Source organism: Bos taurus, chromosome X (assembly GCF_002263795.3).
Source record: "Bos taurus isolate L1 Dominette 01449 registration number 42190680 breed Hereford chromosome X, ARS-UCD2.0, whole genome shotgun sequence".
Taxonomy (NCBI): domain Eukaryota; kingdom Metazoa; phylum Chordata; class Mammalia; order Artiodactyla; family Bovidae; genus Bos; species Bos taurus.
The window spans coordinates 80,297,625-80,312,206 of NC_037357.1; the positions used below are offsets into that span (position 1 = coordinate 80,297,625).

The window sequence follows — 14,582 nt, forward strand, 5'->3', positions numbered from 1 at the left end:
ATGCAGACATAGAGAACTGACTTGTAGACACAGTGGGGGAAGGAGAGGGTGGGACGACTTGAGAGTAGCACTGAAACATATATATTACCGTATGTAAAAACATATGTAAAACAGCTAGCTAGTCTGAAAGAGATGGGCATACCAGAACACTTGACCTGCCTCTTGAGAAACCTGTATGCAGGTCAGGAAGCAAGTTAGAACTGGACATGGAACAACAGACTGGTTCCAAATAGGAAAAGGAGTAGGTCAAGGCTGTATATTGTCACCCTGCTTATTTAACTTCTATGCAGAGTACATCATGAGAAACACTGGGCTGGAGGAAGCACAAGCTGGAATCAAGACTGCCAGGAGAAATATCAATAACCTCAGATATGCAGATGACACCACCTTTATGGCAGAAAGGAAAGAAGAACTAAAGAGCCTCTTGATGAAAGTCAAAGAGGAGAGTGAAAAAGTTGGCTTAAAGCTCAACATTCAGAAAACTAAGATCATGGCATCTGGTCCCATCACTTCATGGTAAACAGATGCGGAAACAGTGGCTGACTTTATTTTTCTGGGCTCCAAAATCACTGCAGATGGTGATTGCAGCCATGAAATTAAAAGACACTTACTCCTTGGAAGGAAAGTTATGCCCAACCTAGACAGCATATTAAAAAGCAGAGACATTACTTTGCCAACAAAGGTCCGTCTAGTCAAAGCTATGGTTTTTCCAGTGGTCGTGTATGGATGTGAGAGTTGGACTATAGAGAAAGCTAAGCACCAAAGAATTGATGTTTTTGAACTGCGGTGTTGGAGAAGACTCTTGAGAATCCCTTGGACTGCAAGGAGATCCAACCAGTCCATCCTAAAGGAAATCAGTCCTGGGTGTTCATTTGAAGAACTGATGTTGAAGCTGAAACTCCAATAGTTTGGCCACCTGATGCAAAGAGCTGACTCATTGGAAAAGACCCTGATGCTGGGAAAGATTGAGGGCAGGAGAAGGGGACGACAGAGGATGAGATGGTTGGATGGCATCACCGACTCGATGGACATGAGTTTGAGTAAACTCCGGGAGTTGGTGATGGACGGGGAGGCCTGGCGTGCTGCAGTTCATGGGGTCGCAAAGAGTCGGACACAACTGAGTGACTAAACTGAACTGAACTGAGTGGGAAGTTGCTGTACAACCCAGGGAGCTCAACCCGTGCTCTGTAACAACCTAGAGGGATGGGATGGGGTGGAGGTAGGGTAGGAGGGAGGTTCAAGAGGGAGGGGACATAGATATATACTTATGGCTGATTCATACTGCTGTATGGCAGAAACCAGAACAATGTAAAGCAATTATCCTCCAGTTTAAAAAAATGAAATAGAAAATCCAGGAGTGGAATTGCTGGATCATATGGTAGTTCTACTTTAATTTTTGAGGAACCACTACACTGCCTTCCATAATAGCTGCACCGATTCATACTCCTACCAACAGTGTACTGGGCTTCCCTGATGGCTCAGCGGTAAAGAACCTGCCTGTAGTGCAGGAGACCTGGGTTTGATCCCTGGGTTGGGAAGATCCCCTGGAGGAGGGCAGGGCAACCCACCCCAGTATTCTTGCCTGGAGAATCCCATGGCCAGAGAAGCCTGGCAGGCTGTAGTCCATAGGGTCTCACAGAGTCGGACATGACTGAAGCAACTAAGCAGCGGCAGCAACAGTGTACTAGAGTTCCCACTTCTGCACATCCTTACCAACACTTGTTATTTGTACACTTTTTGATGATAGGCATTCTGACAAGTGTGAGAGGGTATTTCATTATGGTTTTGACTTGCCTTTCCCTGATGATTAGCAATGCTGAGCATCTTCTCATGTACCTGTTTGTTATCTGTATATCTTCTTTGGAAAAATGTCTCAGGTCTTCTGTCCATTTTTTTTAACAGGCAGATAATTGCTTTAGTGTTGTGTTGATTTCTGCCATATGTGAATCAGCCGTAAGTATATGTATATCCGCTCCCTCTTGAACTTCCCTCCCACTTCCCACGCCAGCCCACCCCTCTAGGCCATCACAGTGCCAGGCTGAGCTCCATGTTACACAGCAGGGAGCTGTCTATTTTACACACGGTGGTGTACATATGTCAGTGCCGCTCTCAACTTGCCCCACCCTGTCTCTCCCCTGCTGTTTCCCAAGTCCGATCTCTACATCTGTGTCTCTATTCCTGTCCTGCAAATAGGTTCATCAGTACCATTTTTCTAGATTCTGGAAGTATGGGTTAATATAAATATTTGTTTTCCCCCTTCCGACTTCCCTCTGTATAGTTCCTTACTTCTTTTTTAAAAATTTATTTAATTGGAGGATAATTGACTTATAATATTGTGTTGGTTTCTGTCATACATCAACATGAATCAGCCATAGGTATACATGTCTCCTCCCTCTTGAACCTCCCTCCCACCTCCCACCCCTCTAAGTTGTCACAGATTACCAAGTTTGAGCTCCTTGCATCTTCTGTCTATTCTTCAATTATTTTTTCCATATTGATTATATGAGCTGTCTATGTAGTCTGGATATTAACCCCTTATTGGGCATATCATTTACAAATATTTTCTCCCATTCTGTAGGCTATTTTTTCATTTTGTTGTTGGTTTCCTTTGTGGTGCAGAAGTCTTTAAATTTAAATCAGTTTCATTTGTTTATTTCTGCTTTTGTTTCCTCTGCCTGAGGAGACAGAGCTTTTAAAATATTGCTATGATTTATGTCAGAGAGTGTGCTGCCTTATCCTTCATTTCTGAAATGATTCTTTCCTCTTATTGGCCCAAGTTGTCACTACATTTCTGAATTTTTCTAATCCTGCTATCTATGGTTCTTCTATGTCTTCTTTAATTTTATTAATGTCTTCTAACTAATTTTTAAACAGTATATTTTAGATTTATTGTTCTTTGAGTGTGTCTTTCTGGAATGCTTTTTTTCCCTTTTTAAAAAATTGAAATATAGTTGATCTACAAAATTGTTAGTTTCAGGTGTACAGCAAAGTGATTCACGTACATATATCTATATATTTTCAGATTATATTCTTTTATCTAACTTACATGTAGAATCTAAAAAATAATACAAATGAATCTATATACAGAACAGAAACTGACTTACAGACATAGAAAACAAACTTATGGTTACCAAAGGGGAGAGGGAGGGACAAATTAAGAGTATGGGATTAACATACATACTACTTACATAAAACAGATAAGCAACATGGAATGCTTTTGATTCTTTTTTCTCCTTATAATAATTTTGTGTGGCATTTGATCTTGGTAATTTTCCATTCATTTTTCTTACAGCTTTATTGAGATATTATTCACATACCATAAAATTCACCCATTTAAAGTATACAATTCAGTGGTTTTTAGTATATTCAGAGTTGTGCAACCATCATCACAATTTGTTGCTCATTCTTAGGTGTACTAAGCTTTCCTGAACTTTCAGAAAGAAGTATGGTTCAGGGTGGCTTTTCTAACTTCACAGAGGCACCCTTTCTGTTTTTAATGTATGTTAAAGGAATATAATGACTTACTTGATTACAGTCTTGGTTGTGGTCCTCTCTCCCATTCTCGGACCTTCTCTTTCCTCCTCCTTTACTGTCCCTGTTCTGCTCATTTGAATTCTATTCTCAACAATTTCTCCTCAGTGTGGGACTGTGTGAGTAGGGAGATCTGGTGCCTCATTTTCAAGAGTTCATTAAGGGTTAGACAGCTCCATCCCTTTCAGACCTTCTGACAAGAGATTCCTTGTATTCATTCAGTTTTTATTGGAAGGTAAAACCCCTCCCATTTCAATTACTGTTCTTAAAATGAACTGCCACACTTATTTTTTTTTTCATTAAAATTTTTTAATTCAAGTATAGGTGACTTACAATACTTGTTTCAGATGTACAACACAGTGATCCTATATTTGTACAGGTTATGCATCATACAAAGGTATTATAATATTATTGACTGTAGTCTTTGTACCATAAGTTACATCCTTGTGACTTATTTCTTTTATAACTGGTAAATTGTATCTTTTAATCCCCTTCACCTATTGCACCCTTCCTCCCATTCTTCTCCCTTCTGGCAACCACTAGTTTGTTCTCTGTATCTATGAGTCTGTTTCTGGGTTTTGGGGGGCTCATTTTTTTTTATATTTTAGATTCCACATATAAGTGAAAACATACAGTATTCATCTTTCTCTGACTTATTTCACTTAGCATAATACCCTCCAGATCCATCCATACTGTCACAGATTCCAAGATTTCATTCTTTTTTATGGCTAAGTGGTGTTGGGAAAACAAGGTAGCTATATGTAAAATAAAACTAGACCATTTTTTCACATCATTTACAAAAATAAAGTCAAAATGAATTAAAGACTTAAATATAAGACCTGAAACCATAAAACATCTAGAAGAAAACATAGGCGGTATGTTCTTTGAAGTCAGTCTTAGCAATATTTTCTTTTTTGATCAGTCTCCTCAGGCAAGGACAACAAAAGCAAAAGTAAACAAATGGGACCATATGAAACTAAAAAGCTTTTGCACAGCAAAGGGAACCATCAGCAAAACAAAAACTACTGAATGGGAGAAGATATTGGCAAATGATATGTCTGATAAGGGGTTAATATCCAAAATATATTAAGAACTCAGACAACTCAATACAATTTGAGACAGACATTTTCCAAAGAAGACATACAGATGACCAACAGGCACATGAAAAGATGCTCAACATCACTAATCATGAGGGAAATGCGAATCAAAACCACCTCAAATGCAATGAAACAGCACCTGTCAGAATGCCACACTTTTTTAGTGAATACTGTTTGCTGTTTTGGAATTCTCGCATTTTCAGCTCTTTCAGATGGTCAAACTCTTTCTGCTTACACAGATGCCCATTACTAGTTGATCTTGTGGTTATGATGATCTTCCCTTACCTGTTTTTGAATTTCATGGGGATACACTGTCACTTAGTTTTGTTATAAATATTGTCTATGAATTTTTTCTTTTGTGTTTTTATTGAAGTATAACAACATACATGCAGAAAAATACACAAACACAGGATAGCTAAATCAGTTTTCACATCTGAACATATATCCATATCATCAGTGCCCAAATTAAGATACAAAACATTACTAACTCCTCAGAAATCGCCCTCAGGTCCAATTTCACTCATAATCTCTGACTAAGGGTGAACATCATACTGGCTTTTAACCAGCATACACAAGTTTCACCTGTGTCTGAACTCTATGCTCTTCTCTGTTTTTTTCCCCTCAAATTGTATTTGTAAAATTTAACAAATTAATATTTGTTATTACTTATAACTGAAGAACTATAGTCTGTTTAACCTTATTGCTAACAGTATTTCACTGTGCAGATACGCCAAAATTTATTTATCCATTCTATTATGTATGGGCATTTAGAGTAGTGTTCACTCTGGGGTATTGCAAATAATTCTGGTATGAGCATTCTTGTACAAACCTTTTGAAGACAGAAGGCTCTCATCCCTCTTAGGTATATACTTGGGAGTGAAACTGTCATGGGAGTATATATATGTTCAACTTTTGTGCAACACTACTACCACCAACCCTGCCTCCCAGGCTGTCTTTATTGTTTCCTTTCTTTTATATACTTTAGGCTTATTTTGTTCTTGTTTTCTCCAACTTCTTAAGGTAGTATCTTAGAGACTGATTTTACCTTTCTTTTTTCTAACATAACTACTGAAAGCTATACACTTCCCTCTCAGCACTGCTTCAGTTGTATCTCACAAGTTTTGATGTATTTCACTATTATTCAGTTAAAAATACTTCCTAATTTTCTTTGTGATTTCTTCTTTGATGTGGGTTATTTAGAAGTAGTTGTTTAACTTTAAAAAATTTAGGGACTTCCTAGGTATGTTGTTGTTATTTAGTCACTAAGTTGTGTCTGACTCTTGTGATCCCATGGACTGTAGCCCACCAGGCTCCTCTGCCCATGGGATTTCCCAGGCAAGAATACTGGGGTGGGTTGCCATTTCTTTTTCCAGGGGATCTTTCTGACCCTTGGATTGAACCCATGCCTCCTGCTTGGCAGGTAAATTTATCACTGAGCTAGCTACCTGGGAAGCCTGGTTTAGTCACTAAGTTGTGTCTGACTCTCCCACAACACCACAGACCATAGCCTGCCAGGCTCCTCTGTCCATGGGATTTTCCAGGCAAGAATACTGGAGTGGGTTGCCATTTTTTTCTCCAGGGGATCTTCCCGACTCAGGGATTGAACCTGCATCTCCTGCATTGGCAGGTAGATTCTTTACCACTCCAGGGAAGCCCCAGGTATGCTGTTATTGACTGCTAATTAAATTAGATTGTAGTCAGAGAACACAGTGTGATTTCTATCTTTGAAATTTATGGACACTTATTCGGTGGCCTAGAACATGATGTAAGTTGGTGAACATACCATGTGCACTTGAAAAAAAGTGTTATCTTGCAGTTATTGGATATATTTTTCTGTAAATGTCAAAGAGGCTAAGGTGGCTGCCAGTGCTGTCCGGATCTTCTATGTCCTTACTGATTTTCTGTCCAGAAACTTTTTCAGTTACTGAAAGAAAAGTATGAAAATCTCCAACTATGGTTGTAGATTTGTCTATTTCTCCATTTAATTCTGTCAATTTTTCCTTCGTGTAATTTGAAGGTTGTTATTAGACACAAACACATTTAGGATTCCTATGTCTTCCAGATAAATTGACCCTTTTATTAGCACTAAACGTGCTTTTGAGAGTCCAGTAACACCTTTTGTCTTGAAGTCTACTTTATCTGACATTACTATAGCTATTGCAACTTTCTTATGTCTGTTGTTAGTGTGGTATTATTTTTTTAATCGTTTTATGTTTGACCAAACTGTACCTTTATATTTAAAATGTATCTCTTGATAGGAGATCAAGAGGGTGGAGAAAGATGTGGAGCTCACCTTTACCCATGAACACATCAAAAATAAATCTACACATGGAACAATTCTCACTAAAAACTGGAAATTGGCAGAAAGACTCCTGTACAATCAAGGTTGTAAGTAAAGGTACACGGAAGTCCATAAGGAAGCCTGGACTCCACTCATGAGTAGAGCACAGGTGGACTTCCCCCAGGCAGGACAGAGAAAAGTGTGGCTTAGGCTACTGCTTCCCTGCAACATGCTATGCACAGCCATGCTATGCTCTCCAGCCAGAGCTGAAAGAATGCTCCAGCCCTGTTCACTTCATGCCACAAGTGTGGTACTGGAACTAGGGTGGCCAGGATCTGGGAAAAGACTTGACTTTGAGATGGAGAGGTTACCTGGTCCTGGGGCAGAGCCCCAGGCTGGGCAGCAGTGGCAGAATTTACTCAAGAGGCATCTCAGAAGCAGCCTAGGCTTATGATGGCAACACAGCTGCTGGGTTGCCCACAACCACTTTGCCGCATGGGTGCCCCACTCCAAGCTGAGAGAATGCTCTGGCCATGCCCACTCCATGTCACAGTGTGGCACTAGCCCTAGGGTAGCCACAATTGGGGAAAAGACACAACCATTGACTGCATCTTAGGAAAGCTGCAGACCTCTACAAAGGCAGAGCATTGGATCTCTGTAGGCACACAAGCCCTACTTGGCTTGGCATTCTCATCCTTTATGGCAACGGTCCCAAGTATGGGGAGCAGGGAAAACACATACTTAATGGGAATGGAGCCAGCTCAAGTTCATCCCTCAGGACTTCCGCTCCCGCAACTTGGGATCAGACTCAGTACTGACAGGGTGGTGACAGACACTGAGCAGAGAGGAAGTTCCACTTCCCACCCTGTGCTAGCACCTCCATCTCCAGCCATACCCTCTATCAAGGTGATAGCTATGAGCACACCCTGAGGAAAGACATGACTGGTGTCCACATCAAATCCATCTCTCCCATGAAATGCAATGGGCATACACAGTCTGAAAAGGGATGCTCCCACATAGGAACACCCCTTCAAGAAGTACCTGTTTCACCTAAATTCAGAGGCATAGAAAGTTAGGTAAAATGAAAAGGCAGAGTAATTGCTCTCAATTGAAAGAGGAAGAGTAAATCCCCAAATAAATAATGAAACAGAAACAATTTACTAGAAAAAGAATTTGAAACATTGGCAATAAAAAATATTAACTGAAATAGGGAAAATAACTGATCTAAACACTGATCATTTTAACAAGGAATGATCCTATATTAATGATCACAGATTATATTTAAAAGATTCAATCAAAAACAGATAATTTCATATCTGAAATAAAAACACTACAAGGAATGAATATCAGACTAAGTGATAACACAAGAAAACACAAATGATCTGGAAGATAGAATAATGGAAATCACCCAATTAGAAGAGCAGAAACACAAACAAAAAAAAAGAAATGTAAGGAATCTACAAGATCTTTGGGATAACACTAAGCTCACCAATATTCACGTTATAGGAATTCAAGAAAGGAGAGAGAAGGGGATCAAAAATGTACTTGAAGAAAAGTATGGCTGAAAATGTCCCCAACCTGAAAAAGGAAACATATTCAGGTACAGGAAGCACAGAAGGTCCCCCCGCAAATGAAACCATACAGACCCACACCAAGACATATCACAATTAAAATAGCAAAAGTTAAAGATAAAACAAGAATTTTAAAGGCAGCAGCAAGAGAATAATAGAGTCACATACAAGGGAATCCCCAAAAGGCTATCAACCGATTTCTCCACAGAAACTTTGCAAATCAGAAGGGAATGGCATTATATATTCAAAGCCTTGAAAGGGAAAAACCTGCAACCTAGGACACCCTACCCAGCAAGATTATTCCACTTATAATTATTCCATTTAGAAGGAGAAAGAACTTCTTAGACAAGTAAAAACTTAAAGAATTCATCAATATTAAACCTACCCTAAAAGAAACAGTGAAAGATCTCTCTAAATGGAAAAGAAGAATCTATAGGAAAGAGAAAACCCCACTAGGAAAGACAATATATAGTAACAATCAAAGATTAGTTAAATGAGCCAGTGTGTAGATTAAAAAACAAAAAAATTGTAAAAGCAACTATAACTACAATAAACAGATACGTATGAAGATGAAAAACATGACATGAAAAACACAAAAGGTGAGGGAGGAGAGTAGAAATGTAGATCTAAATGACTACCAGTTTAAAACATGTAGATATAATTACATGTTAACTAACATATATGGTAATCACAAATAAAAAATCTAAAACAGATAACACAAAAAACAAAAAGAAGGAACCCAAGCATAGTACAAAAGAAAGTCAAACCACAACAGTAGAAACAAAGAGAAGAAATGAGTAGAGAAGAACTACCAAAAAAAAAAAAAAAAAAAAAAACCTGGAAAATAAGTAATAAAATGGCAATGAGGTACATACCATAATCATAGGACTAAATGCTCCTACCAAAAGACATAGACTGACTGGATAAAAAACAAGACATTTCAATATGCTCCATGTGAGAGACTCACTTCAGGGCTAGTGAGTACACAGACAGAAAGTGAGGGGATGGAAATAGATACTTCACGTGAATGGAAATGATAAGAGAGGGAAGTAAGACTCATTTCAGACAAAATAGACTTTAAAATAAAGCTATACCAAAAGAGAAAGAGCAGCATTATAAAATGCTAAAGGGATTAATAAAAGAGGCTATTACACTCATTAACATATATACACCCAATACAGGAGCACCTATATAAATGAAGCAAATACTAACAGACATAAAGGAAGAAAATAACAATAATACAGTAATAGTAAGAGACTTTCACAACCCACTCACATCAAATGGACAGAGCATCCAGACAAAATCAATAGGGAAACAGTAGTTTTAAATGACACAATATACCAGTTAAACTTAATAGATATCTATAGGACATTATATCCAAAATCAGTAGAATACACATTCAAGTACACATGGAATGTCCTCCAGGAGAAATCACATACAAGGAGAGGTCACAAAACAAGCTTCAACAAATTTAAGAGGACAGGGGACTTCCCTGGTGGTCCAGCAGTTAAGAATCCACCTTCCAATGCAGGGGGTGCAGGTTTGACTCCTGGTCAGGGAACTAAGGTCCCACATGCTACAGGGCAACTAAGCCTACATGCTGCAATTCCTGAGCCTGCTGCATGCCACAACTACTGAGCCCACACACTGCGGGGCCTGTGTGCCACAACTAGAGAGAAGTCCATGCACCACAGCAAAGGGTCCATGAGCCACAAAGAAGAGACTTCGTGCCGCAATGAAAGATCCTGTGTGCTGCAATGAAAGATCCCACATGTTGCAACTAAGATCCGATGCAGCCAAATAAATATTTTTTTTTTAATTTAAGAGGACAGAAATTAAATCAACCATTTCTTTCACCACTACAGTATGAAACTAGAATCAATCACAGAAAGAAAAATGGGAAGAGAACAAATACGTGGAGACTAAACAACATACTACTAAAAAAATAAATGGGTCAACGATGAAATCAAAGTGGAAATCATAAAATACCTTGAGGCAAATGAAAATGGAAACACAACTTTTCAAAATCTATGGGATATAGCAAAAGCAGTTCCAAGAGGGGTGTTTAAAGCTATACAGGTCTTCCTCAAGAACAAGAAAAATCTCAAACAACCTAACCTATGACCTGAAAGAATTAGAAAAAGAATAACAAAGCCCAAAGTCAGCAGAAGAAAGGGAATGATAAAGATCAGAAAGAAAATATATGAAACAGAGACCAAAAGAGCAGAAAAGATCAAAGAAACCAAGAGCTACTTTTCTAAAAAGACAAAATTGATAAAACTTTAGCCAGGCTCATTAAGAAGAAAAGAGAAAGGACCCAAATAAACAAAATAAGAAAAGAGGAGAAATGAAAACCAAAACCACATATATACCAAAAGTCTTAAGAGGATACTGTGAACAGTTAAATGCCAACAAACTGGACAACTGACAAGAAATGAACAAATTTCTAGAAACTCTACACCTGCCAAAACTGAAACAAGAAGAAACAGGCAATCTGAACAGACCAATCATGAGACATGAAGTTGAATCTGTAATTTAAAAACTCCCAGCAAGCAAAAGTTCAGGACCAGATGACTTCATAGGGGAATTCTACTGAACATAAGGTAGAACTAATACCTGTCCTCAAACTTTTCAAAAAATTGAAGAGGAAGGAACACTCTCAAATCATTCTACGATTCTATTCTACCAATATTCATTCTACCAATACCCTGATACCAAAACCAAAGACACTACAGAAAAAGGCCACAGGCCAGTATCTTTGATGAATATAGATGCAAAAATCCTCAACAAAATATTACCAAATCAAATCTAAAATATATATAAAAAGGATCATACACCATGGTCAAGTTGAATTTATTCCACGGTCACAAGGATACTTCAGTATATGCAAATTAATATGATATACCACATTAACAAAAGGCTAAAAATCACATGATCATCTCAATAGATACAGAAAAGCCATTTGACAAAATTCAACAATAATAATAAAAACTCTGAAAGTGGGTATCAAGGAAACATATCTCAACATAATAAAGTCCATTTAAGACAAACTCACAACCAATGTCATACTCAGTGGTGAAAAGGTGGAAGCCTTCCCACTAAATTCTGGATCAGGACAAGTATGCCCATTCTTGCCACTTCTGTTCAACATAGTATTGGAAGTCCTAGTCACAGCAATCAGACAAGAAAAATTTTAAAAAAGTATCCAAGTTGGAAGGGAAGAGGTAAAATTGTCACTATTTGCAGATGACATGTCATATCTAGAAAACCCTAAAGTCTTCACCCATTAGAACTAATACAACTATCAGAACTAATAAAGGAATTCAGCAAGGTTGTCAGATACAAGGTCAATACACAGAAACCTTTTGTTTCTATACACTAATAATAAAATATCATAAAGCAAAAGCAAAAAAAATATCCTGTTTAAAATTGCATCAAGATGAATAAAATACCAAGGAGTAAACTTAACTTAAAAGGGATAAGCTACCCACTCCAGTATTCTTGGGCTTCCCTGGTGGCTCAGATGATAAAGAGTTTGCCTGCAAAGCAGGAGACCTGGGTTTGATCCCTGGGTTGGGAAGGTCCCCTGGAGGAGGGCATGCAACCCACTCCAGTATTCTTGCCTGGAGAATCCCATGGGTACAGAAGCCTGGCGGGCTATAGTCCATGGGTTGCAAAGAGTCAGATATGACTGAGTGACTAAGCACAGCACACAAACTTAACCAAGAAGAGGGAAACATACTATACTCTGGAAACTACAAAACATTTATGAGGGAAACTAAAGATGATACAAAGAAATGGAAAGATATCCTATGCTTGTGGATTGGATGAATTAATATTGTCAAAATGGCCATACTATTTAAAACAATCTACAGGTTTAATGAAATCCCTATCTAAGTACCCAGGGCTTCCCCAAAATGGCTCAGTGGTAAAGAATCTGTCTGCAATGCAGGAGATGTGGCTTCGACCCCTGCTCCAGGAAGATCCTCTGGAGGAGGAAATGGCAACCCACACCAGTATTCTTGCCAGGAAAATCCCATGAACAGAGGAGCCTGGCAGGCTAAAGTCCATAGGGTCATAAAGTGTCCGACACAACTGCCTGAGTGAGCACACACATCAAAATACCCATGATATTTTTCACAGGATTAGAATAAACAACCTTTAAATTCATATGGAACCACAAAAGACCCTGAATTGCCAAAGAAATCTTGAGAATGAAGAACAAAGCCAGAAGTATAACCCTCCCAGACTTCGGTCTACACTACAAAGCTACAGTAATCAAAACAGGATGGTACTGACACAAAAACTGGCAAATAGACTGATGAAACAGAATAGAGAGCAGAGAAATAGACCCATTCACCTATGTTCAAATAATCTATGACAAAAAAGGCAAGAATGCACAATGAAGAAAAGACAGTCTCTTCAATAAGTGGTGCTTGGAAAATTGGACAGCTACATGTAAAACAACGAGATTAGAACATTCCCTCACACCATATACAAAAATGAACTCAAAATAGATTAGAGATGCAAATTTAAGACCTGAAACCATAAACCTCCTAGAAGAGAATATAGGCAGAACACTCTCGCATAAAAATCATGGCAATATTTTTTTTGATCTGTGTCCTAAGTAAAAAGAAATAAAAGCAAAACTAAACAAATGGAATGTAATTATAAACTTAAAAGCTTTTGCAAGGCAAAGGGAAATATTGACAAAACAACCTACAGAATGGGAGAAAATATTTATAAATGAGGTGACCTATAAGGCGTTATTATCCAAAATATATAAAAAGCTCATATAATTCTTCATAAAAAATAAACAACCCAATGGAAAAATGGGCAGAGACCTGAGTTTTCCAAAGAAGACATACAGACAGCTAACAGGCACATAAGAAGATGCTCAACATCACTAATTATTAGAAAAATGCAAATAAAAACCACAATGAGATATCATCTCCCACCAGTGAGAATGGCTATCATAAAAAAGTCTACAAATAACAAATGTTGGAGACAATGTTGAGAAAAGGGAACCCTCATATACTGCTGATAGGCATGTAAATGATATAGCCATTGTGTAAAACAGCATGGAGGTTCCTAAAAAACTAAAAATAGAACTACCATATGATCTAGCAATACCACTCCTAGGTATATATCTAGAAAAAATGAAAACATTAATTCAAAAAGATACATGCAACCCAATGTTCATAGCAGCACAATTTTCAATAGCCAATTATATAGAAGCAACTCAAGTACCCATCAACAGACGAATGGATAAAGATGTGGTATATATATATACACATACACGATGGACCCAGCCATAAAAAAGAATGAAATTCTGCAATTCGCAGCAACATGGATGGACCTGGGGGTATTATGCTTAGTAAAATAAGACAGAGAATGACAAACAATGTGCATCGCTCATATGTGGACTCTAAACAGTAATGCAAATGAATGGATACGTAAAACAGAAACAGACTCATGGATATATAAAACAGAGGGACGGGGGCAGAGGGAGTGGGGAGGGACAAATTAGGGTTATGGGATTAACAGATACCAACTACTATGTATAATATAAATAACCAATAAGGATACACTATATAGCATAGGGAACAAAATTCATTATCTTGTAAAAACTTGTAATGGAGCATAATTTACAAAAATAATGAATACTGTACACCTGAAAATAATATAATATCACCTATACTTCAATTAAAAAAAGAAAATGTATCTCTTGTAGACAGTATACAGGTGAGTCTGATAATCTGATTTCTAATTTAAAGGTTTATTCCATTGATATTTAATATAATTACTGATCAGCTGGATTAGAATCTACCATTCTATTGGTTTTCTGTTCATTTCCTATATTTTTTGCTGTTTTGTTCATTCTTTCTTGCCTTCTTCCCTTTGAATTTCTCCATTGACTTTATATCTCTGTCTCTTTGCATTAATTTTCTTTTAAATAGACCTTATTTTTAGAGCAATTTTATTTGTTTTCTTGGTCATGCTGTGCAGCTAGTGGGATCTTAGTTTCCCAACCAGGGAGCAAAACTGTGCCCCCTGCAGTGGAAGCACAGAGCCCTAACCACTGGACTGCCAGGGAATTTA

General features: G+C 37.9%; 1 protein-coding gene across 2 annotated transcripts in view; it reads right to left on the reverse strand.

Moving 5' to 3' along the window:
- The window catches only part of IGBP1 (immunoglobulin binding protein 1), a 47,012-nt gene that overhangs the window by 8,007 nt on the left and 24,423 nt on the right, over nucleotides 1-14,582 (reverse strand). Inside the window, exon 6 of one of the 2 annotated variants that reach the window (XM_005227997.5) lies at nucleotides 3,844-4,913. The exons of the other annotated variant lie outside the window; for it this stretch is intronic. Within the exon in view, the coding sequence (XP_005228054.1) occupies nucleotides 4,894-4,913 (20 nt within the window). The 3' untranslated portion in view covers nucleotides 3,844-4,893. Of the gene's footprint in view, nucleotides 1-3,843; nucleotides 4,914-14,582 lie in introns of those variants that run through there. 2 annotated transcript variants of the gene reach the window in all.